We start from the raw sequence: 27989 nt of genomic DNA, 5'->3' as shown, positions 1-27989 counted from the left end.
TTATGGAGTATCCTTACTGCCTGCAAAAATGTTTCAAGGAGGAGGCTTGGATATGTTCATCTGTAGTGCAAGGCTTCTAAATAACTGGCAAACTGCTACTGCTAGAATGTAGGGCTTTGCTGGTGATCCCTGCAGGTTTTAGCCACCATCTGGGCCTTTAAAATCCTCTCCGAAGCCATGCCTAACCCAGGGATAGTTCACGACGGAGCTTTGCATGCTGTTCAGTGTTCCATTTGACCAGGTGGGACTCGAGGATACACATCTAGAGGATACACCTCGGCTCCCAAGCTGACCTGGTCGAAGTACAGTTACTCACCTATTCCTACAACTCTACCATCTCCAACATCAGGGATGACACTGTACCACTCCAACAAAAAATGCCTCTTCAAAAATATTTAAACCGTGGTACAACGACAACTTAAATACGGAACGCTGCAACCTCAGGGCTGCTGAACGCGCCTGAAGATCCAAACCCTCCGCGGAACAACTAAAACTCCTTAGAGATGTCAGGAGCTTCTACAACAAACAAATCAAGAGCGCCGAGGCAGAATATTTCAGACACAACCTGGATCAAGCTGCAAACCGCCCCAAGAAACTCTTCAAATTGGTCAAGCAGCAATCAGTGGTAGCTCCAAATAACTCTGCTTCTGAAGGCAGCCCGCCCTCTTGTGACGAACTGGTGGTCTCCTTCACTGAGAAATCAACTCCTCTTCATTGAGCTCTCCTCTAAGAAGGCTCTACTGCCATCCTCTGGGTCCGCATCACCCTCTGATCTCTGGAAACTGCAAACCTATCCGCATGAACACCAAGAACAATGCATCATGGGACACCTTTACCCCATTCAGTGAACAAGACATCAACAAGATTCTATAAAATATCAGCCCTTCTAACCACTTCATCGACCCCCCCCCTGCTCCCAGCCATCTTCAAAGAAATCAAGAATGCCCTCATCCCCACCTTGACAAGGATTGTAAACGCTTCACTGTCACAAGGCACGATCCCAGACTGCTTAAAGGCGGCTCAGATATCACCTATACTAAAAAAACGAACGCAGATAAAGCCGACCTCAATAACTTTCGCCCTATCTCCAACATCCACACCCTAGCCAAACTACTAGAAAAATGCGTACAATCCCAACTTTGTGCACACATTGAGAATTTCCAACTCCTTGACTAGCATCAATCTGGTTCTCGGAAGGGGCACAGTACCGAATCAGCGCTGACTCATGTTATGGGTGACATTTTAAAAAATGCTTGACCAAAACAAATCCTGCCTCCTAATCCTCCTTGACCTTTCTTCCGCGTTCGACACGGTCAATCACGACAACCTCCTATCCATTCTGAAAAACAGGATGGGTTTCTATGGTCAAGTATTACAATGGTTCTCATCCTTCCTCCACCCCAGATCACAAAGAGTCAAGGCGCACCACTCTGTCTCACAACCCTCCCCAGTTCTCATGGGGGTACCCCAAGGGTCCTCCCTATCTCCCAAACTCTTCAACCTTTTCCTGGAACCATTAGCTAACTCATTAAATTCCATGAACATTCTCTTCCATATGTATGCATACGATACGCAAATTTATTTAAAAATCTCCGCCCCGTATAACATCTCACTCCACACTACCCAAACATCTGCTCAAAATTGGTTAACTGAGAACCATCTCCTGCTCAACACCTCCAAAACTGAATTCCTTCTCATCTCGCCTCCAAACCACATCCCTAAGCGAAACCTCTGGTTGAATCGCCTCATGGCTTTCAACTGCACCCCCCACATTATAGACGCAGCCAAATCTCTCAGAATCACCCTGGACAAGCACCTGATCATTAAGAATCATATCAGCAATGTGTGTTAGGTAACAAATCACTTGATGAGGGCACTTAGAAATATCAAACCATTCCTTCCGCAAATTGATTTCAAGCATGTGGTCCAAGCACTTGACTTACCAAGATTAGACGATGGCAGCACTACACTCTGTGGCCTCCCCAAACACACCCTGGCTCCTCTAAGGGCATCACTGAACGCTGCAGCTAGACTGGTTACAGGTACCAAACGAAATGTGCATATATCCCCAGTCCTAAAATCTCTCAAATGGATACCTTTCAAAGCTCGAATCCAGTTAAAGATTGCGGTTCTGGCGCTCAAAGCCCTTCACTTCAAAACCCCCAGGTACCTAGCGCAAAAGCTTGAATTATCATGTGGTGGGAGAGCCTCAAGCAGCGCCGACACTTTCCTCCTGAAACCGCAAATCTTAAACAAAAAGAGAACTTGCCACCGAGCCTTCTCCGGCGCTGCTCCAAAGATTTGGAACTCTCCTACCGCCAAAAGTACGCAGAATCTCCTCAACGACTGACTTCAAACTGGAAGTCAAAAGATTCCTAATGAACAAATTCCTACCCTAATGTTCCTAGGCTCACCTGCTCGAAGCCATTGCCCCTACAACCACTTGGCCATCATTGGATATTGCTCTTCTTTACCGTATAATATTTCCCCCCTGTAGTCTGATATGTACCTGTTTATTGTATTACTCTCCTTTGACCCATTCGTAGTGCAATTATGCGATTATTCTGGTTTCTACTCGTACCTGATGTTGTATTTATTACGTTCCTTCAATCCATTTGTAAAGCGCTCTGATATCCTTCGGGATCTTGTTCACGCTATATAAAACTTTATAAATAAATAAATCTGCTCTGGATAATAGAATCTTGAGCCGCAGCTCTCGTACCGCCTGGGCGGCCACCAGCCTATGTCTGCAGTCTACTGTTTTGTGAGTGTCCCATCTGTTGTGTGCACATCTGAACCCAACTTTTGGTTCCTGTTGTTCTGGTGGGGCCTTTGGTTGAACTGTGGCTCACATCTACCTTTTGATTTCCCTCCCTCGGTCTTGTAGAAGGGTTTGTTCAGTGCGCCCTGTCCGCTGCTCGGTCTGCAATGCACTTTTTCACCCAATACAAATTTATGAAGAACTTTTCTGCCCAGAAAACCTCCAATTGCTTGGGATGTCTAACCTTCTGGGACTTATGCTGGTCAGTGGTAGAAAAGGGTTACAACAAACAAATGATGGACGGAATGCTGACAATGCAGACATTCTCCCCCAGTCAAGAGATCTGGGTTAAATCCAATCGTTCTTTTGCCCACTACACCACCCCAGTTTAGACATGGCCATATGCAAATCAGTCTTGACCCTGTGCCTCATGGGAACAGTCCAGCCCGAACTGCCAAGCCATGTCTTCCCTGGACCGGAATCAAGCATCCTAGGACCGGTTTCTGGCTATCAGCCGTCATCAGCCAGGATAGCTTGACTCCAGTGGCGTAGTGAGCACGGGTCCCACGTCTGGGAATACCCATCCCACTTAGGGCGAAAAGCGTTACAACAAACAAATGATGGACGGAATGCTGACAATGCAGACATTCTCCCCCAGTCAAGAGATCTGGGTTACATCCATCGTTCTTTTGCCCACTACACCACCCCAGTTTAGACATGGCCATATGCAAATCAGTCTTGACCCTGTGCCTCATGGGAACAGTCCAGCCCGAACTGCCAAGCCATGTCTTCCCTGGACCGGAATCAAGCATCCTAGGACCGGTTTCTGGCTATCAGCCGTCATCAGCCAGGATAGCTTGACTCCAGTGGCGTAGTGAGCACGGGTCCCACGTCTGGGAATACCCATACCACTTAGGGCGAAAAGCGTTACAACAAACAAATGATGGACGGAATGCTGACAATGCAGACATTCTCCCCCAGTCAAGAGATCTGGGTTAAATCCATCGTTCTTTTGCCCACTACACCACCCCAGTTTAGACATGGCCGTGGGACCCGGTCCAGGGAAGACATGGCTTGGCAGTTCGGGCTGGACTGTTCCCATGAGGCACAGGGTCAAGACTGATTTGCATATGGCCATGTCTAAACTGGGGTGGCGTAGTGGGCAAAAGAACGATGGATTTAACCCAGAGCTCTTGACTGGGGGAGAATGTCTGCATTGTCAGCATTCCGTCCATCATTTGTTTGTTGTAAAGGTCAGTGGTAGAAGTCAGGTGACAGACAGCCGTTTAAATCTTTTTGCCTCCTTAAATTTTGATACTCCGTGTTGGTTTAGCCTTTAGCGCTTTTCTGCCAGTAGCTACCAAGGTAGGTAGGTATACGTTTATTATTTTAAGTTATTTAAAAAACCATAACCATGTATATAAACTTACATTTGATAAAAACCATAAAAGAACGTAATGTCGCAGTTGATCAATTCATGCCGGTGACCTGCAAATAACATTAGGACAGAATCAGAAAACATTCCCGGTCTGTCCATTCGTGCATCGTGCCTCACAATAGGTTCATCCAAGGCGTAGAATTTGGAATCGGTGACTGGTCTGCATAAGGTCATCACTGGAGAGCACTGGTCGTATAAGGGTTTTCAGCTATCCTGCTTCTTCTCCAGCCCTGCCAGATATACATGCAATTCTTAATATAAAATCTTCCAGTAGGGTTCAGCTAAAAAATATTAAAAGGTTAAAAAGAAAGAAAAGAGCGGAGCACTCGGGGAACCATCTTGATGGCTCTTTAGGGGCTTCTGGCCAGTATGTTTTGTAAAATGCCCTATAGAGTGGCTTCTGATAATAGTAATAATTGCATGTGCGACGGACTGTGTACAACCTGATGGGATTTATAAACTGCTTCATTAGTGGAGTGCAATAAACAGTGGCTTGTAGCCAAACAGTGCTAAAACATGCAAATCCGAGCTTGCCTTGTGGAGGGGCTCTTAGCCTGCTTGGAGACTGGCCCACATGAATCTGGTAAAACAACTGGGTCTCAAGGACTTCCGGCCTTATCGTGGAATGCTGAGTTATAATAGAGTGGGGCCTTCCACCTCATCTCCACTCCGCTTAACTCGCTGCTTTGGTTGAATGTGATACGAAGCTATGACTCAGAGTCCGATGGGCCGCCCATCCCTTCAGCTGTCTAGGGTTTTTAACTTCAAGACCATAAACACTGAAGAGATGTCCTGCACCTGAGCATGGAATGCTGAGTTATAATAGGGTGGGGCCTTCCACCTCATCCCTACTTTTGGACCCTGGATTGTCTCACACCGTGACTGACGGTGCTCTGCTGACCTTGTTACCCTATATCTCATCCCTACTTTTGGACCCTGGATTGCCTCACACCGTGACTGACGGTGTTCTTCTGGCCTTCTTACCCTATACCTCATCCCTACTTTTGGACCCTGGATCACCTCACACCATGACTGACTGTGCTCCGCTGGCCTTCTTACCCTATACCTCATCCCTACTTTTGGACCCTGAATTGCCTCACACTTGGGACCCCATGGTCCGTTCAGCATAATACCTCTGTAACCTGGTCCTGAAGATGACCTGAACTTGTAACAGGTCGAAACGTCGTCAACTGTCCCTCCAGAGCAAATACTGCCGCATTTCCACAGTTCACCTAAGTTGCCTAAACTGTTGCATCTCTGTAAATCGATAATTGTGAACCTTAAGCTTTTGTAAATATTGTCACTATTGTTTAACTTTTGCACCGCCTCTCGCTGTTACACTTGTGCCGTTCACCCTTTCACGAGCATTTATGTGCACAAGTACTCTCGGGTTACTTAACTTACTGTAAAGAGTGCCGATACTGTTCTTCTGGCCTGAATTGGCTTTAAATATAAACCACTCGCAATTTTTCTCAAAAACTTCCTCTGTCTTCCCTTTTTGCAACTCTTTGTGCATGTTTTATTAACTGTCTTTCCATTATTACCTGTTGAGACATTGTTGTTTGTTACATACTAATCACACCCGGTCTCAACTGAGTTTACAGGGGGCCTCCTGTTGTTTGTTCCAGTGAAGTAGCATAGTCGGCAGCCGGAGTTGAAGGTGACTTATAAATGTCCTAATTTGTGTGTTTTTAATGGAATTAGACCAGATTGCATCCTCGAAAGTGTCATTTTAAGGGCCAGGTTCATAGAGTTGGATAAACATCAGGCGTTTTCCTGGTCCTGATAAAATGACTTTCATATGTCTGCGTGGGCCTTTTGCGCTAGTTCCTGACGGTCTTCTTCCCACGATATTCGTTTTGCATTCTTGGCTAGAATCTTGGCTATTATTTTTGGCAGCAGTGTTTGTGTAAATATATTCTGAGCCTCTAAACGTTCAGTTGCTGTTGTCTCAAAAGGATCCGAATGGAATTTCTTTTCTAGCAGGCCCTGCTTTCAGTTCTTTGAGGACTCCTTTAGGGGCTACTATGAGCTTCACAAAGTCGCGCAAGAATCGAGCTTTCATCATAACTGCTTGTTTGTTCACTCCAAATTCGAGTCGTATTTGTGACGAGGGCGTGGTACTGGGGTGGGGGAACAGGTTTCTGTAGCGTTGAGTTGGCACTTTATCCAGCTAGACGACGTGATGGTCAATATGGTATGTTCAAAAACAGAAGCAAAGGAAACTTGTAACAATGTGCAATGGTTCTGTGGGATTTCCTTTCATAGGTGCTCTGCGCTTATCCATCCAGTATATATTAGTCGATTTTAACAATGTTATATAAATGTACACATGAGCCTCTCTCGGTAAGCAAAAGGATTCTCTATTTTCTATGTCCAATGGTTAGGTAATAGAGAATCAACAATAGTGCAGACAGCACAGTGCTCGGCAGTAGTAAACGTTAATCCGATACACAAATCCAGCAAGGGTTTTCTAATCAATGATAGAAGTCCAACACACATTTGTCGCCAGTCCTTATGTGTAGTCAGTGGGTAGCCCTTGATAAAATGTAGATTTTGACCCAGTAATGTCAGTCTGTGCGCCTCTTCAGAACAAATGCCAACTGTAGAGGGTCGGTAAGAACTATTGTTCTGCAGATACTGTGTTGTTAATGTCGCCATAACTCATTGTGGGCAGAAATCCACAAACATCAAGAGAACATCATCTATTGCCAGAGCAGACCATTGGTCATCAGTGATTTATCTAGTATGTAATAACCGAATGGTTTACATCCACTCATGGCATAGACCATGCATGACATTCCCAGTTATATGGTTCAGAGGAACCTACGTCCAATTATACTAGAGCGCCATCCATGGGCCCAGGTCCAGTCTGCAGGTACGCTAATCCCAAATGGTACTGTTTCCCCATTGTAAGGCAACAGGTTTTTTGCAGGTTCGTCCTCGCTTTTTTTCCCCCCATTTTGACTGCCAGTACTGGTGGAATGGCTCTGAAATGCCCAGAGTCCTGCTAAACAGGACTCCGTTCATGTGCTCTCACCCTTAAAATTGTGCATGTTTAATTGGCTTGTTCCCAAATGGCATAGCCTAACTTACTTTTAAGTCCTTAGTATATGGTACCAGAAGTACCCAGGGCCTCGGAGTTAGTGTCCCTGTCCGGACTGCAGTACTTGTTGTGCCATCTTGAGTGGGACAAGTTAAAACCTGGCTCCCAGGCTGCGATTGCCGACTGGAACGGCAGTTTAAAGTTGCTAATTCGACTTTGCCATTTAAGGTAATCACACAACCCAAACACCCACTTTTAATATATGTAAGTCACAACTATAGCAGCCTAATGAGCTGTAAGGCAGGGTGCTGTACGTCAGGCAGGGTGCTGTACGTCAGGCAGGGTGCTGTACGTCAGGCTGGGTGCTGTACGTCAGGCTGGGTGCTGTACGTCAGGCTGGGTGCTGTACATCAGGCTGGGTGCTGTACGTCAGGCTGGGTGCTGTATGTTAAAGTGGAACATGTACCTTTACATATTCTAGCAGTAAAAATCCCAAATTGTGTATTTTTCTGTGGAAAGACTAGTAGCCCCGTTGGCAAGTACAGAGTTGCAGCCTGGCACCCCAGCCCTGATAACTTCTGAATGAGAATACCAAGGTTGGTACTGTTTGGAGCTCTGAGTGTCGATAGGGGGGGTCTCGCCATGTTGAGAGTGTGCAGAATGGTGCATCCTGGGATAGCCAGATGCCATATTTCCTAGGAACTGGTCATCAAGAGGTAATGAACCCTGTAGCTCATGGGCTACCAACCGCATCCTGACCTGGGTGCATTTTCCGAAGATAAATAGGGCACTCGGATCTCAACTGAGTTGGAAGGACTGCCTTGCTGCCCCAAGGGACAAGCAAAGAGAGGCTGCACTGACGAGGACTGCACCTGCTGCATCTGGTGGCTAGCAAAGAGAGGGACTGTGCCTGCCGTGTTCTGCTTAAGGAGGACATGTCCCCAGAGACCACTCAGGCCAAGAGCACTCCAATGGCCACCTGACTGGCCTGGTGTTCGCAGCACAAGGACAACAGCTGAAGAAGCCTGCTGGGGCAAGTTGGTAGCCCAAAGTTTTCAAGCTGCTACCACCGCCGCCAAGCAGCATCAAGGACCAAGACACAGAGTTGCATCCGAGTTCGCTGAGCCCGGGAGAGCTGTCTGAGAGTTGCTGGTGTCATCCGAAGGTGAGTTATCGGCCCAGGAAGGATTGGTCTGTGACCGCAACACCCGGCACCTGGGTGTCCAGTGGTGACCGGACTTCGGCCAAACTGGAGAGGGCCCTGTGGGACATCAGCCCTGCTACCAGCACCCCCTTACCATCTTCGTGGACCGCTTCGCACCCAAAACCTCCTTAGCGCATCTTCAGCATCCTTCATCCCTTGCATCAATCCTTAGGAATCCATTGCAATACGGATAAAGTGCCCGGCACTGGTGAAGCACTGCTTCCGTGGCGGTAACTTGAGGGACTTGCTGGGTCCCCCTGACTAGCCCCATTCCAGAGTTAGTCGCCCCAAGTTCTTCTACCCGATCACATTAACACTTACCAAAGTTTCTTTGAAAAACGTTCTAAGTGTCAAATTTGTTGATTTTGCCCTTGGTTGTGTTATATTGCGGATTTATTATTTCTTGTGAAATCCTTATCTCTGGAACGTATGCAGTTATCTTTATCTTACTCCAGAAAGAGCAGGTCTACCCAACCCGCCAAGCCAGAACATCTCTGAGCTGTAAGACAACCAGCCCAAGATCGGTTTGCCCTAGTTGGGGTTCTTAAGTGGGGTGCAGCTTTGTTCCAGTGACAGTGAGCATGGGGCCCATATCTGGGCAAATTAGTTGCACTAAGGGCGTCACATTGAAGTAAGTAAAGTAATGGTTGGGAAACTTCAATTAATCTAAGTCCCATCGACGTTTGTGTGGTTAATGTTATGCCCCAGCTGGCCAACAGTATGCTCCAACATGGATCCTTAGTTCATAGGGCCACAGGATTCAAGCTTCGCATCACTGATGAGGCCAAAATCGCTCCCTACTGGAGGGCCCATGTCTGGCACTTCAGGATGGGTTGTTCCCATGAGGAGCCGGGTCAGTACTGATTTGCAAAAGACAGGCCTTTGTCTAGAGTCATGGAGTAGGAGAAAAACGATGGGTCGTAATGCAAGCTTTTTGCAAACCTTTCTCCGGTCACCTTATGTGTGATTGTTTTTACATTTTAGATCCAATCATTGACGGCGAATGGTCTGCTCTGGCGACAGATCTTGCTCTTCTGCTGAAGCTTACAAATCTTTGCTTACAGTGTGGTGTGGAGAGATTTAGGACTCTGTATTTGTATGACTTGTTAGCCAGTTAAAATAATTCTTAGGACCCTCTTTTGTTTATTCTGTAGGTTAATAAATGGATGGCTTTTCTACTATTGAGACCCACAGATTGGCATTATTGGTTCAAAACCTCCAACCTTTATCAAGGGTTGTCCACTGGTTACATTAGGGAGATCAACAGATGTTTTGTTGGACTTCTGCTGATCATTGATTTGACAAACCTGGTTTGATTTGTGTATCGGATTGTTTAAATTGGTGCTCAGCACTGTTTATTCTCTTTATTATTTAAACATTAGGACCAGTAAAATACAGAATTATTTACCAAGAAAGGCTCGTGTACATTTATATGAATTGATTAAGATTGTTTGACTGATGTCTACAGGTTGGATAGAAGCATTATATGAGTATTTGTAAAGCCACTATCCCTCTCGAGGGTATCCTAGTGAAAAGAAATCTCACGGAACCGCTGTATGTTGTATAAAATATAAAATCCGTATTTTTAAAGCGCAAACTACTCACCCTTACGGGTCTCAATGCGCTGGGGGCCGTTGTGGAAATTAAGTGAGCTATTGCCCAGAGTCACATGGTGCTGAGCTGAGCTGCCACCGGAGCCGGGGATCGAACCGTGAACCCCGTGCTCCGAAGTCAGCTGCCCTGGCCGCTGCAGCACACCTCTCTAGTTGTAACACGTAGTCTCACAATAGCCAATCCATTTTCTGGCTAGGCCTTCGAGTAGTGGTCTAGCATCTAAACTATGGACAGGTGGGCAAATTTCGAAAAAATAGTGACATTTCACATATTGTACAAAATGAACAGTGTGCCTCTTGTAAAAGTTGAATCCGAGGACTTACCTGGCGCACATAAGATATTGAGACAAACTTGTTTGAGGAGATGCCTGGGCTGCCGTTTTACTGTCCCGGAAGGCATTTTCTGTTCAGCCCAGTGTCCCACTGAACAAACGTACAGAAAACTGCACTATGTGGTGGGACAGTCCTGTTGTGTAAAGTTGTAAGATTTTATTTGTTTAAAAACAAAAAATTGCCCATATCAGTTTGCTTCCAGATGATATGGGTTCTAACTGAAAATCATGCGCTACTAAGTAAATCACGCAGTCTATCAGTGTCTAGAACTGCAAATATGTGAAACGCAATGCAATTATGAATGTGCAAACTATAATGTGATGGTGTTATTTAGAGATGTAATTAAAGCCCTTGATATATATTCATTCTTGATTGGTCTCTCATCCCCTCCTGAATGAACAGTGCTGTGTTGCTCCCCAGCTGGGGTTGTGCTTTATAAATGTCTATGTGGTATTTGTACGGCACAGCCTGGCCGAAAGACAGCGGAGCTCTGTACAGGGTCAAAGGTGGATGACGATTGGAGCCGAAGCTGGATTCTTAGACAGTGCTTAGATGTCCATCTAAGACTATGTCCATGCGATTTGTCCCAGCCAAAGGGGAATCGTTTCAGGTGCAAAGCGCTTTTGAAGCCAGGCACAAAATGTCACTTGTCACGTGAAGATCGAATGCAGCTGTTAGATGGCACATGTCCACTCCTCACCTGTCCAGTTCGGCCCCTGACCTGGTCCGCATCAGTTTCTAAACATTTGCTTGTTTTTGATGATGCTCCCCCAAGTCTGGGGTTTGACCTATGGTTTGATCTTCTTATCAGCTGCCTGTGGCAGCTTGTCCTGCAGGAAGTGAGGATTCCTGCAGATTCCCCATGTTAGACCAGGAGAGTTTCCTCCTCTGGTGCAAGAAGTTCTGTACCCTCTCAACCCAGCTGTTTCTCCGGTGAGTCTGCATGGATTCAGCAGGGAGCACCACATGTTGGACTCCACTGCCTTGCAGGGTACCGCAGCCGCTGGGTCTCTGACTGGAGCGTCAGGTGGTGGAACCGAGCCACATCGATGAGGAGGACAAAGTATCTCCATGTCTTCTGGGTGGTGTGCCCCCCTCCTCTCTCCCGAGGCCCAAAAACCTCCTGTTTCCCTTCACAAAAGGGAATTTGAAACTAGTCTTAAGAATCTCCTCAAGGGACCATCAACGCCAGTGTTGAACTCCCTGGCAGCGTTACATGTGTCCTTGCCCAGGGTTTTATGGAAATTTGTGTCTGTCTTTGACTCCCTCCATTGGAAACTTTCCAGTATGTTTTATCTGGCCTTACAATTTTGAGCATCTACAGGGCCATTGAAACTTTAATTGTTTGTACACTTGACAGCCTGGTATGTTGCTGTTTCCTATATATTAGAGAATGTGACGTGTTTTATTCTGACACGTTTAAATCCAACCAAAATATGTGGTTGGGGGAGGAGTATGTAGGAGAAGGTAAGAGTCTAACTAAAATGTATCTGTCTAGGAGAGGTTTTATTCGCCTGAATGAAATCGCACGGTCCCGCCACCTGTGGTCTGTCTGGGTTTCTGGATTACTCGGCTCTGTTGAAGGGGTTGCCCAGCTTCTGTTATGCTGTAGCTTATAGTGTCTGTTACCCCCAGTCTTTTGTAGGGGGTGCTTCGCTACGTCATGCCATTAATAAGGGTGCCTTACTTCCCCCGTTTATCGCTTGGTGGGGCTGCTGTAGTCTAATGTAGGGTGTGCCTCGCTCCTTATGGTTAGCAAGAGCCTTGTTTTCCCTGATATATTCAAGGTAGCCTTTGCTACCCCTCTGGTGTATTATAAGAGACGCTTCTGCCCCCACGAGTGTTTGTTGGTGGCATGCTTCCTCTCATTCTGTCATGATGTAAGATATAATTATCCCCAAGTCTAGAAGATGCACCAGAAAGGATCTAGAATAGTCTAACTTTATTTCCATTTAGGAAGGCTGGAGCAGAAGACACGAAAGAGATTCGAGGAGCGTCAATTTCCTTTCCTGGACAGCACTTTTCCTCATCTGGCCTAGTGTGGCTCCGCTCTCTTCCTCAGCTGGCCCGAAGAGGCTCCGCTCCCTTCCTCAGCTGTCCCAGAGAGGCTGCGCTCTCTTCCTCAGTTGTCCCGGAGAGGCTCTGCGCTCTTGCTCAGCTGGCCCGGAGAGGCTCTGCTCTCTTTCTCTCTTGCTCAGCTGGACCGGAGAGGCTCTGCTCTCTTCCTCTCTTGCTCAGCTGACCCGGAGCGGCTCTGCTCTCTTCCTCAGCTGGCCCGGAGCGGCTCTGCTCTCTTCCTCAGCTGGCCCGGAGCGGCTCTGCTCTCTTCCTCAGCTGGCCCGGAGCGGCTCTGCTCTCTTCCTCAGCTGGCCTGGAGAGACTCTGCTCTCTTCCTCAGCTGGCCCGGAGAGGCTCCGCGCTCTTCCTCGGCTGGCCCGGAGAGGCTCCGCGCTCTTCCTCAGCTGGCCCGGAGAGGCTCCGCGCTCTTCCTCAGCTGGCCCGGAGAGGCTCCGCGCTCTTCCTCAGCTGGCCCGGAGAGGCTCCGCGCTCTTCCTCAGCTGGCCCGGAGAGGCTCCGCGCTCTTCCTCAGCTGGCCCGGAGAGGCTCCGCGCTCTTCCTCAGCTGGCCCGGAGAGGCTCCGCGCTCTTCCTCAGCTGGCCCGGAGAGGCTCCGCGCTCTTCCTCAGCTGGCCCGGAGAGGCTCCGCGCTCTTCCTCAGCTGGCCCAGAGAGGCTCCGCGCTCTTCCTCAGCTGGCCCGGAGAGGCTCCGCGCTCTTCCTCAGCTGGCCCGGAGAGGCTCCGCTCTCTTGGTCAGCTGGCCCGGAGAGGCTCCGCTCTCTTGTTCAGCTGGCCCGGAGAGGCTCCGCTCTCTTGTTCAGCTGGCCCGGAGAGGCTCTGCTCTCTTGTTCAGCTGGCCCGGAGAGGCTCCGCTCTCTTGTTCAGCTGGCCCGGAGAGGCTCCGCTCTCTTGTTCAGCTGGCCCGGAGAGGCTCCGCTCTCTTGTTCAGCTGGCCCGGAGAGGCTCCTCTCTCTTGTTCAGCTGGCCCGGAGAGGCTCCTCTCTCTTGTTCAGCTGGCCCGGAGAGGCTCCGCTCTCTTGTTCAGCTGGCCCGGAGAGGCTCCGCTCTCTTGTTCAGCTGGCCCGGAGAGGCTCCGCTCTCTTGTTCAGCTGGCCCGGAGAGGCTCCGCTCTCTTGTTCAGCTGGCCCGGAGAGGCTCCGCTCTCTTGTTCAGCTGGCCCGGAGAGGCTCCGCTCTCTTGTTCAGCTGGCCCGGAGAGGCTCCGCTCTCTTGTTCAGCTGGCCCGGAGAGGCTCCGCTCTCTTGTTCAGCTGGCCCGGAGAGGCTCCGCTCTCTTGTTCAGCTGGCCCGGAGAGGCTCCGCTCTCTTGTTCAGCTGGCCCGGAGAGGCTCCGCTCTCTTGTTCAGCTGGCCCGGAGAGGCTCCGCTCTCTTGTTCAGCTGGCCCGGAGAGGCTCCGCTCTCTCGTTCAGCTGGCCCGGAGAGGCTCCGCTCTCTCGTTCAGCTGGCCCGGCGAGGCTCCGCTCTCTCGTTCAGCTGGCCCGGCGAGGCTCCGCTCTCTCGTTCAGCTGGCCCGGCGAGGCTCCGCTCTCTCGTTCAGCTGGCCCGGAGAGGCTCCGCTCTCTCGTTCAGCTGGCCCGGAGACGCTCTGCTCTCTCGTTCAGCTGGCCCGGAGAGGCTCTGCTCTCTCGCTCAGCTGGCCCGGAGAGGCTCCGCTCTCTTGCTCAGCTGTTCAGCTGGCCCGGAGAGGCTCCGCTCTCTTGTTCAGCTGGCCCGGAGAGGCTCCGCTCTCTTGTTCAGCTGGCCCGGAGAGGCTCCGCTCTCTTGTTCAGCTGGCCCGGAGAGGCTCCGCTCTCTTGTTCAGCTGGCCCGGAGAGGCTCCGCTCTCTTGTTCAGCTGGCCCGGAGAGGCTCCGCTCTCTTGTTCAGCTGGCCCGGAGAGGCTCCGCTCTCTTGTTCAGCTGGCCCGGAGAGGCTCCGCTCTCTTGTTCAGCTGGCCCGGAGAGGCTCCGCTCTCTTGTTCAGCTGGCCCGGAGAGGCTCCGCTCTCTTGTTCAGCTGGCCCGGAGAGGCTCCGCTCTCTTGTTCAGCTGGCCCGGAGAGGCTCCGCTCTCTTGTTCAGCTGGCCCGGAGAGGCTCCGCTCTCTTGTTCAGCTGGCCCGGAGAGGCTCCGCTCTCTTGTTCAGCTGGCCCGGCGAGGCTCTGCTCTCTTGATCAGCTGGCCCGGAGAGGCTCTGCTCTCTCGTTCAGCTGGCCCGGAGAGGCTCTGCTCTCTCGTTCAGCTGGCCCGGAGACGCTCTGCTCTCTTGTTCAGCTGGCCCGGAGAGGCTCTGCTCTCTTGTTCAGCTGGCCCGGAGAGGCTCTGCTCTCTTGTTCAGCTGGCCCGGAGAGGCTCTGCTCTCTTGTTCAGCTGGCCCGGAGAGGCTCTGCTCTCTTGTTCAGCTGGCCCGGAGAGGCTCTGCTCTCTTGTTCAGCTGGCCCGGAGAGGCTCTGCTCTCTCGTTCAGCTGGCCCGGAGAGGCTCTGCTCTCTCGTTCAGCTGGCCCGGAGAGGCTCTGCTCTCTTGCTCAGCTGGCCCGGAGAGGCTCTGCTCTCTTGCTCAGCTGGCCCGGAGAGGATCCGCTCTCTTCCTCAGCTGGCCCGGAGAGGATCCGCTCTCTTCCTCAGCTGGCCCGGAGAGGATCCGCTCTCTTCCTCAGCTGGCCCGGAGAGGATCCGCTCTCTTCCTCAGCTGGCCCGGAGAGGATCCGCTCTCTTCCTCAGCTGGCCCGGAGAGGATCCGCTCTCTACCTCAGCTGGCCCGGAGAGGATCCGCTCTCTCGTTCAGCTGGCCCGGAGACGCTCTGCTCTCTCGTTCAGCTGGCCCGGAGACGCTCTGCTCTCTCGTTCAGCTGGCCCGGAGACGCTCTGCTCTCTCGTTCAGCTGGCCCGGAGAGGCTCCGCACTCAGCTGGCCTGGAGAGGCTCCTTCAGAGAGCTGTCAAACACTGGCTCCTGGGCCACAGGACTCCCACGGATCTGAGGGAGCTGATGAGAAGCAGAGCCCAAACTAGTGAGACGTTTCTTTTGATTTCAGAGCAACTTTTCTAACTGTATTCCTGTGAGCCATTTTTTGTGGGCAAATACAGACTCCATACCCTAGGCTAGCAGGGCCCGAGGATGCAAGGTCACTGCTGGAAAACTCACTGGATAATCCCAAACACTGACATACAGGCAGGATGTTTCTGTTTAGCACTGTTAACCACAAAACGCAGACACTTTAGTCTCCCCACACAAGCCCCCTGTGCTGTGTTCCAAGATATAGTCTTCCATCCTTAGTCACCCTTCACAGTGCACAACACATTGTGTGCACACGAAAGTGATCCTCCGTGGTGTTTGTACCTAGAGAAATGTGTGTGGCAGGTTTATAGTTACAGCTGGTAAATCTGAGATTTTGAATCCTAACCTATCTGAGCCCCAAGTCGGCTCACAGAATTCTTGTTCATTCTGATAGTTATCAGGGGCCATTCAATATCTGGCAGTCAACCTTCCAAACTCCCTCTTCACTTGTTTCCATGCGAGCAGATGTGAGCTGAATGACACTTCTGTTCACATGCCTGGGTAGACTTGATGTGGTATGGATGAATGTTTTACACTTTCAAGCGCTGTCCGTTCCCATCCCAGAGACAGGTTCTTGAGTTTGTAGAAAAAGGTTGGATGCTTCTGTCCATGACGGCAGAGCGCCAGAGTGTCTAGGACGGCAGAGCGCTAGAGTGTCTAGGACGGCAGAGTGCTAGAGTGTCTAGGACGGCAGAGCGCCAGAGTGTCTAGGACGGCAGAGCGCCAGAGTGTCTAGGACGGCAGAGCGCCAGAGTGTCTAGGACGGCAGAGCGCCAGAGTGTCTAGGACGGCAGAGCGCCAGAGTGTCTAGGACGGCAGAGCGCCAGAGTGTCTAGGACGGCAGAGCGCCAGAGTGTCTAGGACGGCAGAGCGCCAGAGTGTCTAGGACGGCAGAGCGCCAGAGTGTCTAGGACGGCAGAGCGCCAGAGTGTCTAGGACAGCAGAGCGCCAGAGTGTCTAGGACGGCAGAGCGCCAGAGTGTCCAGGACGGCAGCTCTGCAGCAAATGATCAAGAGGAGGATTGGCGGACCAGGGGTTTGGCGCGATTACCAGGCAGCGTGCTTGCTCCCGTTGTGGACGGCACAGGAGACATACAAGACATTGGTCTATAGTGACTAGGCAGTTGTGGGGAAGACTCTCTGGGATGTGCTATGATTCCCTAAACACCTATGGCCTCAAATGCATAGGTTAGTTCTATGGACAGCATCTTACTCCACACATGGGATTGCACAGCCAAAAAGCTTGGCATGACCAAGTGTTTTACTTCCCACAACCTAATTTACTATAACCCTGAATTTACGCCCGTGCTACAGACCCAGTATTTCTGAGATGGAGAAAGTTGCCTGATGAGGCTCGAGGAACTTGTTTACCAGAGGGAAGATCAAGTCTTTTGTCCAACGTAAGTAGGGATTCGGTCTTGATGCGTCAACCTGTCCTGTGTGCAGACACAGCACTGGGTGTTAAAAACTGAAGACAAGTCAGCAGCCTCTAGGCACCTTACTAAGTGCAAGTCATTCTTGAGAGCCTGCACCTCTTTGAGTCACTTCTAACATATAAAAGCCCCTGAAAGAGGAAGAAGGGATGCACAAGTGGCCTTATCAGAGTCTGGAAGAAGAGGCTAAGGTTTAAGGATGGAAGCCACATTTGAGGGTTATTCTATGTTCATTTTTTAGCAACGCACAGTGAACCCTGGGTTATAAATTGATGTATAATTGGTAAACTGCGCTCTGTGCATCCTGGAGTGCATGGGACGTGCTTTGTATGTGGGATGGAGGCATGAGGGATCTGATTTGCATGGGAGAAGGGCCCTTTGGCTGCATTTGCTTGTTATCAATACTTCAATAAATTGCTTTAAAAAATAAAAACAGCCCAAGTCTGTCCTCATTGTGTCATTGTGTTTCCACTCCCCGTCACATCCAATATTCTGTAATCCAGTACAAGTCGGAGCCCAATGCACAGTTCTGTTGTACACGCAGCACCTTGTTTTAAGCACTAGAATCGTTTTCTGTAGAGTGCGCGGCTACTCCTTGGAGCAAGGACCCTGCTACATTAAGTACTTAAATAATCACTACCCGTAGTCTGATGTCATCTGACCTGCTAGTTAACGTTTCACCATTTACAGAAATTGATGGTTATACAAGTGAAGTAATGAAACTGATTTTTTTTGCTTTTAGGTGTATTCCTAGCACTGGAGAGTGTCAGTAGCTTGGTCTTCCTCTCTGAGCACTCAACGGAAATCCGGAGCCCGCAAGGATTTCTGAGCCTCTGAATCAGGAAGCATGGATGCCCAAGAGAAGGGAGCTGGGGAGGAGGAGGTGGTGCAGATTTGGGACAAGAGGCAAGATATAAAGCCACGTGAAGAGGATCCTACATCTCCGAGGTGTGGGGAGAATGGAGGTGAAGAAGACCCAGCCGGCGATGGGCTGAAGGATGGCGAAACCGCTGGCACCAAGGAGCTGGGAAGCAATGTTGAGGAAGGGGATGAGGACTCTTCTGTGCCTTTCTCAGAAATCCTGCACTTGGTCCAGACTGGACAGGAAATTCCTGGACTGCAGAAGTTGAACATCAGCGCCACCCAAGAGAATCCAACTGCCTCTCAGATGCCACGTCGATCAAAGCCCTGGGAGACAACAGTCTGAGTAGACACTGCTGTCTCTGGGAGGTCCCTCCCCACCCCTGTTGTACCTAAACCCCATTAGCCCTCTGAAGAACCTCTGCCTTGGGGAAATCATAATTATTCCTCAGGTTTCCTAAATTTCAGTAGTCCATAAAGGTGTTGAAACTTTTCAAAGAACTAAGGCCAAAGGAACATGCATCTTTAGTAAGTGGATTCTCCCTTCCCACATTGCGAAGTTGAAGCCTTTGCCTTCAAGTTTGACCAACACCCATGATCTCTTTCCTTGTGTTCCCAGCACCTCCCAATTTGATTCTGGGCGTCCCTCTCGCAGGGAACTGCTGAATTCAGCCCCACCTCTCTAGGCCAACTAGCAGTTGAGGCGTAAGGACTGCCCACGTTGGCTTCAGTGATATAGCTGCCACTTTCTGAGCCAATTGATGGTTATGTGCTGAATTTAAGACCAGTTACTTTGTTGCCGGCACCCTAACAGGGATTTATGTTCTTGAGCCTTGTTGCTCTGAGGACGAGTGCCTAGTATGTGCTTTGAAAGCCATATTGAGTCTGAATAACGGGGAAGTACGTACTGACATGGCCACTGTTTGTGAGTAGACATAGTGAATTCTGTCGATTACTCTTTTTAATTGTCAGGATTCTAGAACCAGATTAACTTCTTCGGTTTTTGTAAGGAGGTTTGCCTTTATCTGTTGGTAAACTTCTGTTTTCGATCCAAAGCTTGCCCATTCTTCCTCCTTCACAGATTCCTCTGCCATCTCATAAGATGGGCCCAATTTTCCTGATCGCATACCTACCCAAGCTGTACATTCATTGTGTAACAATACCTGGTGCCTTGAGATGGCGTACAGTTGTCTCTTGTCTGCTCCAGAGATACCAGAATGCCGCACTAGCTAAATACATGCATCCAATATCATGTCAACGTGGAGCTATAGGATACATTGTTCACTATTGCCATAAGGACACCATCTTATCCAGTCCTGGTCGAATTGTCTTGTAACAGTGGTTCTCCATCCTTAGCGCCTCAGTTCGGCCACACCTTCAGTTAGGTTGAGAGGGGGGGTAGCACAGTGTTCTTGATGGCCGACAATCAACCTACTCTCTTAAAAAGCCAGCCCTCCTAAAAAGAGAAGTCCATGCACAGATATTGGCTCAATACCTGTCACAGGCACTAAGACTTCTAAGTTATCCTTTGTTTGATAAACCATCTCTTCCGACTCCAATGGGAAGCTCTTCTTTGGTTCCTCCATTCACTGGGCTGGTGCAACTGTGTACATTGCATGCATTGTCCGTTCACTAGGCAGGTTTACTTCTACTTAAGGTTGGAAGCTCATCGTTTCTTCCTCCGTCCGATGAACGGGTCCAGCCATGTACATTTGTTACTCTCCAGTCTTCAGCCAGGCTTAATCAGAAGAGGAATGACCAGGACTTGATCATGTACTGTCCCATTTTCTCCCTCCTTTCTATCTCCATTTGGACTCCTCAGTCGATATCCTCCTTATACGCCTCTCCCTTCCTTTATCCTGCCCTCCCTGGCTGTACCGCCCCTTTTCCCCATTACCTGTGGTGTTGCCTTTTCCAGGGGATCCTCACACCACCTTTTGCCTGGTCTGTGCCTCCCTGGTTAGTAGCCCTCCCACTCCCCTGCGCTGTGATCTTACCTTTTCCAAGGGATCTTCATGCCATATTTATCCTCCATGCCTCGCTTGCTGTTCCACCCCCTTGTGCCGTCCTGTGGGCCCTCACTCGACTTGTCGCCCCTGCTTTGCCTCCTGCGTTATTGATTTCTCAGACTCACATTGTAACATTGTGCTGTGTCTTTTTTTTATTGTGCCAGTAAACTGTATCGGGATATATTTGTATGAAGCTGCTGTATAAAATAAAACAGTATTGTATTGTAAGAGTGGGACCTCACAGTGATTTAAAAGCTATACAATGGCAAGATAGAGATTGATTTATTACAATATTAATGAACACGCTGTTTAGTGCTGGTGTAGAGAAGATGCAAAAGCCAAATCTATCTAAAAAGATGCAACTTTTTTAGGACCAAGTTCCTACATTTAACAAAAATAGGATGAAAGCTGACCCGTAACAGTAAACTATATCAGCGGCACACCTTCTTAAGAGAGACTTGGTGAACAAAGGTTGCTAAGAGAAAGGCCATTGATTCCAGAAGTCTTAGTTACGCACCTTACAATTCCAACTTTTCAATCAATGGGCTCACCCACCCTTAAAACAGATATCGTGGGAGTTCTTTTTTCTGGCACCAAATATTTTTGTGTAGAGTGAGTAATGTGAGCTATATATTTTGTCCCTCAGGAGCCTTATTTAGCAGGCTATGAAAATGACGATTCTCCAATTATCATACAGAGAGAATCTTGATTTCATTAAAGACAACGGAGGCTGACATTATGCAATAACTTTTATTTGCTGCCCAAGACATGCAGCCCTTTAAAGTGTAACAAGTACATCATAGATAAAACATTCCAAATAACAATAACAAAGCCCCACGGCAACCAACTATGTTCCTCTTGGAGCTGCGAAAGGATAGACAACTTCTTCCAAGATAAACGTCATTATGACTTCATTACAAAGATGTAGAGTCTAGAATAGAAAAAAGGAATATTGGTAGAGACTATTTCCATAAATCCATATAAGTAACATTTGATATAAATTAACATTGATAAAACATCCACCAGGGAGTGGCGGGAGGGATAATGTCAGCCTCCGTTGTCTTTAATGAAATCAAGATTCTCTCTGTATGATAATTGGAGAATCGTCATTTCATTACAAGACCGGAGGCTACATTATGCCAGTTTAAAGCTCTGCAATGCTACGTGGCTTACATGTTCTACAGGCTAAGATAAAATCTAAAAGTGGAAGCATTTGACCAATCTGCTGCTTTGAGGATATCTGAAAGGGAACCTCCTCCCCAGAAAACCTTACTGGCCATAGCCCCTCTGGAAGAATGAGCGCCATATTTGGATAAGTCAATACCTGCTTCCAACATCACCGTTCTAAGCCATCTCAAGATAGTAGCAGAAGAGATTGCCTTGTAGGGTTTAACAAAAGAAATCAGTAGTTGATTTTTATTCATAGGTCTAAAAACACTCATTTTCTCTTCATACGCTTTCATGCAACTTACCACACGAAGTTTGGGACAGTCAAAAAAAGAACGGGTAGAAAATGTTTTCCGACATTGTTTTGGTCCTTTTCCATATCACAAATAATACACCATCAGGTGAATAAATCCTTTTAGAAATGCCTAATGCTTTAACGTCTGAAACTCGTCTAAAAGATATTAAGCAAAGTAGTGTAGCTAACTTAATGGAAAGTTGTTTCCTTGTAAGAAGGAAAAGGTGATCAGGCCAGGATGTAAAAGGTCGAAGAGAAGATTTACGTTCCATAATGAATCATATTTGGCTTTAAGAGGACGTTTCAGTCTTATTCCTTTCATCACTCTACGAACTAGGGGGGCAGTACCGATAGAGAAGTCATTTAACAAGGAATGTCCTGCAGAAATCGCTGATCTGTAACAATTTACTGTTCTATAGGAAAGTCCTGATTCAAAAAGGTCTCCTAAGTAGTTTGCTCCCTCTACAACAGGTGCATCCACGGGATCCATACCCGTTCCATGCACCAACTACACCATTTTTTGCAAGCACCGATGTATCTTCTCCTTGTTCCCGGAGCCCATGACTCATCCAATAGGTTTTTAGCCTCTCCTGAAAGGCTCGAGTATCTTCTTGAACCCCTGAAATCTTCCAGGCAAGAAGGTTCATCTTTCCTTCTAAGAGAAGAGGATGTGCCTCTCCATCTGGGCCCTGACGGAGGTGCAAACTCCCTGGGATAAGGCGTGGAGTTGCTACTGCCAGTGCCATCACGCCTGGGAACCATATTTGAGAATTCCAAAAAGGAGAAATTAGAACAATGCGGCAACGCTCCCTTCGAACTTTCAAGAGAACTCTCTGGATTAGTGCGAAAGGAGGGAAGGTATAACAATTCAGTATGTCCCAAGGTTGGAGAAGAGCGTCCACTGCAGTTGCTAGTGGGTCTGGCCTCCAACTGTAAAAAAGATTTATCTGATAGGTCAGTCTGCTGACAAAGAGATCTATCTCGAAGGGCCCCTACAGATCTTGAACTCTCTGGAAAACCGAAGGATTCAGTTTCCAGTCACTAGAGTCTCTTAGGAACCTTGAGTGCCAATCTGCCCTTGTGTTTAGATGGCCTGGGAAGAATTCTGTCCTCATAATTATTTTGTGATTCCAACAGAGATACCAAATCTTCTTGGCTAGATCTGCTAGAAGCTTTGACCTTGCTCCCCCTAATCGGTTGATGTAGAAGACGGCTGTGAAATTGTCTAATTAGATTAGAACTACACTGTTTTTCAGGGTAGACTTGAAGCTCATTAGTGTGTTCAGGCTGGCTAACATCTCCAAGCAATTTATGTGTAGAGTTAGTTCCTCCAGGGACCATTTCCCCCCATTTTCTATTTTTCCTAGTCTGGCACCCCAGCCTAGATTGCTTGCATCGGATTCCAGTGTGTGATTTGGAGTATTCCCGAATATTGCTTTCCCATTCCAACTGTCTAGGTTGTTACGCCAGCATAGGAGATCCTCTCGAGCTTCCAGAGACAGGGGAACAATGTTCGAGTACCAAAGACCTTTCTTCAGTCCTGAAGATTTTAGTCTCTGTAAGGCCCTGTAGTGAAGGGGCCCTGGGTAAATTGCTTGAATGGATGAAAATAAGAGCCTTACTATCCTTGCTAGTTCCCTTAGGCTCACTGTGTCTTTGGACAAAACATAGGAAACTTCTTTCTTTATTTTTGATAATTTCTTTGAGGAAAGTTGGAAATGAGTTAGAGGTGTGTTCCTCTGAAAACCTAGAAACTCAAGGTTTTGTGAAGGGGTCATAATGGATTTCTCCACATTGATAATGAAACCTAGACTCTCTAGAAGATCCACAGTCCATTTCATGTGAGTCAGTAATTCTTCCTAGCTTTGAGACATCAATAAGATGTCATCTAGGTAGATAATCAGACATACTCCTCTTCTCCTTAAAGAGGTGACTACTGGCCTCAGGACCTTGGTGAAGCACCAAGGAGCTGAGGATAGGCCGAAGGGGAGACAGCGAAACTGGTAGGTTGTATTCCTCCATACAAACCTTAGGTATTTCTGAGAATCAGGATCCATAGGGATTGTAAACTAGACGTCATTGAGGTCTAGTTTTATGAGCCAATCTCCCTCTTGGAGAATATCTCTCAGAAGATGTATAAAACAGTTTTTTTTTGTTTTTTTTTTAAATAAAGGGAAAAGAAGGGAACCCAACCATAAATTGGAAGGGTGTCAATGAACAGAAAGTTAAACTTACCAGATAAGGATAATATTGTCTAAAGTACAGCCTACGTGGATAGGCTTACTTACCAGTCCAATGAATCTGTGAAAATAATCAAGTTTAATCCTATACAATTACATCAAAAGACATTAAGCATAGGAGATAGGAAGAAGTTGTACTTAACTGTCCTGCAGCAGCGAATAAAAGAGGAACATAGTTGGTTGCCATGGCGCTTTGTTATTGTTATTTGGAATGTGTTATCTATGATGTACTTGTTACACTTTGAAGGGCTGCATGTCTTGGGCAGCAAATAAAAGTTATTGCATAATGTAGCCTCCGGTCTTGTAATGAAATTGAGTTATTGTGTGTACAAATCCCAGTTTTTTGACTAAGTTGGTATCACCGTTTCATATTAATCAATTCACTTAACCAGGGTGTTTTTCTTAGTAATCCACAGTGCTGCCAAGCGATTCCTAATTATTCTAGCTGTTTGAAGTGCTCTTATGTTTCTAAGGTTTTCCCTTCTGACGTTAGTCCTTTCAGTCCCAATCCACCACAGGAGTAGACTTCTAATGCCCCCAGGGCCTCAAGGGAGGCACTCAGAACCTCACAGGGTGTCAGGCAGAGGCAAACGGCAGGGTCCAGCCCAAGTCCAGTTGCTGCTGGGCAGTTGCAGGAAAAGGCCCCTTACAGTTTGTTGTGTTGCTGTAACTTTAAAAGAGGTCAGCCTTATGACCCTTAGGGTCCGCTTTTCCCCCAATACAAGAGGGAGCAGGTCCAGTCCTTTAGGGCTCCTCTCGGCTCACGGACGGCAGGTTCAGTCCTTCAGGGCCCCTCTCAGGTCACAGACGGCAGGTCCAGTCCCTCAGGCCTCCTCTCAGGTCACAGACAGCAGGTCCAGTCCCTCAGGGCTCCTCTCAGGTCACAGGCAGCAGGTCTAGTCCTTCAGAGCTCCTCTCAGGTCACATACAGCAGGTCCAGTCCTTCAGGGCCCCTCTCAGGTCACAGACCGCAGGTCCAGTCCCTCAGGCCTCCTCTCAGGTCACAGACAGCAGGTCCAGTCCTTCAGGGCTCCTCTCAGGTCACAGACGGCAGGTCCAGTCCTTCAGGGCTCCACTCAGGTCACAGACCGCAGGTCCAGTCCCTCAGGCCTCCTCTCAGGTCACAGACAGCAGGTCCAGTCCTTCAGGGCTCCTCTCAGGTCACAGACAGCAGGTCCAGTCCCTCAGGGCTCCTCTCAGGTCACAGACCGCCGGTCCAGTCCCTCAGGGCTCCTCTCAGATGGCAGGTCCAGTCCTTCAGGGCTCCTCTCCGGTCAGGGACGGCAGGTCCAGTCCTTCAGGGCTCCTCTCCGGTCACAGACGGCAGGTCCAGTCCCTCAGGGCTCCTCTCAGGTCACGGACGGCAGGTCCAGTCCTTCAGGGCTCCTCTCAGGTCACAGACGGCAGGTCCAGTCCTTCAGGGCTCCACTCGGGTCACAGACGGCAGGTCCAGTCCCTCAGGGCTCCTCTCAGGTCACAGACGGCAGGTCCAGTCCCTCAGGGCTCCTCTCAGGTCACAGACGGCAGGTCCAGTCCTTCAGGGCTCCACTCGGGTCACAGACAGCAGGTCCAGTCCCTCAGGGCTTCTCTCAGGTCACAGACCGCCGGTCCAGTCCCTCAGGGCTCCTCTCAGATGGCAGGTCCAGTCCTTCAGGGCTCCTCTCCGGTCACAGACGGCAGGTCCAGTCCCTCAGGGCTCCTCTCAGGTCACAGACGGCAGGTCCAGTCCTTCAGGGCCCCTCTCAGGTCACAGACGGCAGGTCCAGTCCTTCAGGGCCCCTCTCGGGTCACTGACAGCAGGTCCAGTCCTTCAGGGCTCCTCTCAGGTCACAGACGGCAGGTCCAGTCCTTCAGGGCTCCTCTCAGGTCACAGACGGCAGGTCCAGTCCTTCAGGGCTCCTCTCAGGTCACAGACGGCAGGTCCAGTCCTTCAGGGCTCCTCTCAGGTCACAGACGGCAGGTCCAGTCCTTCAGGGCCCGCTCAGGTCACAGAGAGCAGGTCCAGTCCTTCAGGGCCCCTCTCCGGTCAGGGTCGGCAGGTCCAGTCCTTCAGGGCTCCTCTCAGGTCACAGGCAGCAGGTCCAGTCCTTCAGGGCTCCTCTCAGGTCACGTACGGCAGGTCCAGTCCTTCAGGGCTCCTCTCAGGTCACAGACGGCAGGTCCAGTCCTTCAGAGCTTCTCTCAGGTCACGTACGGCAGGTCCAGTCCTTCAGGGCTCCTCTCCGGTCACGTACGGCAGGTCCAGTCCTTCAGGGCTCCTCTCAGGTCACGGACGGCAGGTCCAGTCCTTCAGGGCTCCTCTCCGGTCATGTACGGCAGGTCCAGTCCTTCAGAGCGTCTCTCAGGTCACGGACGGCAGGTCCAGTCCTTCAGGGCTCCTCTCAGGTCATGTACGGCAGGTCCAGTCCTTCAGAGCGTCTCTCAGGTCACGGACGGCAGGTCCAGTCCTTCAGGGCTTTTCTCCGGTCACAGACGGCAGGTCCAGTCCTTCAGGGCTCCTCTCAGGTCATGTACGGCAGGTCCAGTCCTTCAGAGCGTCTCTCAGGTCACGTACGGCAGGTCCAGTCCTTCAGGGCTCCTCTCCGGTCACAGACGGCAGGTCCAGTCCTTCATGGCTCCTCTCAGGTCACAGACGGCAGGTCCAGTCCTTCAGGGCTCCTCTCAGGTCACAGACGGCAGGTCCAGTCCTTCAGGGCTCCTCTCGGGTCACTGACGGCAGGTCCAGTCCTTCAGGGCTCCTCGCAGGTCCAGTCCTTCAGGGCTCCTCTCAGGTCACAGACGGCAGGTCCAGTCCTTCAGGGCTCTTCTCGGGTAACTGACGGCAGGTCCAGTCCTTCAGGGCTCCTCGCAGGTCCAGTCCTTCAGAGCGTCTCTCCGGTCACGGACGGCAGGTCCAGTCCTTCCGGGCTCCTCTCAGGTCACGGACGGCAGGTCCAGTCCTTCAGGGCTCCTCTCCGGTCATGTACGGCAGGTCCAGTCCTTCAGAGCGTCTCTCAGGTCACGGACGGCAGGTCCAGTCCTTCATGGCTCCTCTCAGGTCACAGACGGCAGGTCCAGTCCTTCATGGCTCCTCTCAGGTCACAGACGGCAGGTCCAGTCCTTCAGGGCTCCTCTCAGGTCACAGACGGCAGGTCCAGTCCTTCAGGGCTCCTCTCGGGTCACTGACGGCAGGTGCAGTCCTTCAGGGCTCCTCTCGGGTCACTGACAGCAGGTCCAGTCCTTCAGGGCTCCTCTCCGGTCACAGACGGCAGGTCCAGTCCTTCAGGGCTCCTCTCAGGTCACAGACCGCAGGTCCAGTCCTTCAGGGCTCCTCTCAGGTCACAAACGGCAGGTCCAGTCCTTCAGGGCCCCTCTCAGGTCACAGAGAGCAGGTCCAGTCCTTCAGGGCCCCTCTCCGGTCAGGGTCGGCAGGTCCAGTCCTTCAGGGCTCCTCTCAGGTCACAGGCAGCAGGTCCAGTCCTTCAGGGCTCCTCTCAGGTCACGTACGGCAGGTCCAGTCCTTCAGGGCTCCTCTCAGGTCACAGACGGCAGGTCCAGTCCTTCAGAGCTTCTCTCAGGTCACGTACGGCAGGTCCAGTCCTTCAGGGCTCCTCTCCGGTCACGTACGGCAGGTCCAGTCCTTCAGGGCTCCTCTCAGGTCACGTACGGCAGGTCCAGTCCTTCAGGGCTCCTCTCAGGTCACGGACGGCAGGTCCAGTCCTTCAGGGCTCCTCTCAGGTCACGGACGGCAGGTCCAGTCCTTCAGGGCTCCTCTCAGGTCATGTACGGCAGGTCCAGTCCTTCAGAGCGTCTCTCAGGTCACGGACGGCAGGTCCAGTCCTTCAGGGCTCCTCTCCGGTCACAGACGGCAGGTCCAGTCCTTCATGGCTCCACTCAGGTCACAGACGGCAGGTCCAGTCCTTCAGGGCTCCTCTCAGGTCACAGACGGCAGGTCCAGTCCTTCAGGGCTCCTCTCGGGTCACAGACGGCAGGTCCAGTCCTTCCGGGCTCCTCTCAGGTCACGGACGGCAGGTCCAGTCCTTCCGGGCTCCTCTCAGGTCACGGACGGCAGGTCCAGTCCTTCAGGGCTCCTCTCCGGTCATGTACGGCAGGTCCAGTCCTTCAGAGCGTCTCTCAGGTCACGGACGGCAGGTCCAGTCCTTCATGGCTCCTCTCCGGTCACAGACGGCAGGTCCAGTCCTTCATGGCTCCTCTCAGGTCACAGACGGCAGGTCCAGTCCTTCAGGGCTCCTCTCAGGTCACAGACGGCAGGTCCAGTCCTTCAGGGCTCCTCTCGGGTCACTGACGGCAGGTCCAGTCCTTCAGGGCTCCTCTCGGCTCACGGACGGCAGGTCCAGTCCTTCAGGGCTCCTCGCAGGTCCAGTCCTTCAGGGCTCCTCTCAGGTCACAGACTGCAGGTCCAGTCCTTCAGGGCTCCTCTCGGGTCACTGACGGCAGGTCCAGTCCTTCAGGGCTCCTCGCAGGTCCAGTCCTTCAGAGCG

General features: G+C 50.2%; 1 protein-coding gene across 2 annotated transcripts in view; it reads left to right on the top strand.

Annotated features, from left to right (window-relative positions):
- Positions 1-20034, top strand: part of PEX39 (peroxisomal biogenesis factor 39) — a 40700-nt gene extending 20666 nt beyond the window's left edge. For both annotated transcript variants that reach the window (XM_085610112.1, XM_085610113.1), the window contains exon 2: positions 17679-20034. In XM_085610112.1, the coding sequence (XP_085466238.1) occupies positions 17784-18143 (360 nt within the window). In that variant the 5' untranslated portion in view covers positions 17679-17783 and the 3' untranslated portion in view covers positions 18144-20034. The remainder of the gene's footprint in view (positions 1-17678) is intronic.
- The last annotated feature ends 7955 nt before the right edge of the window (positions 20035-27989 follow it).

This window comes from Triturus cristatus, chromosome 6 (genome assembly GCF_964204655.1).
Source record: "Triturus cristatus chromosome 6, aTriCri1.1, whole genome shotgun sequence".
Lineage (NCBI taxonomy): Eukaryota > Metazoa > Chordata > Amphibia > Caudata > Salamandridae > Triturus > Triturus cristatus.
The sequence above is the reverse complement of the archived record's forward strand: the minus strand, read 5'-3'. Positions and strand labels throughout refer to the sequence as shown.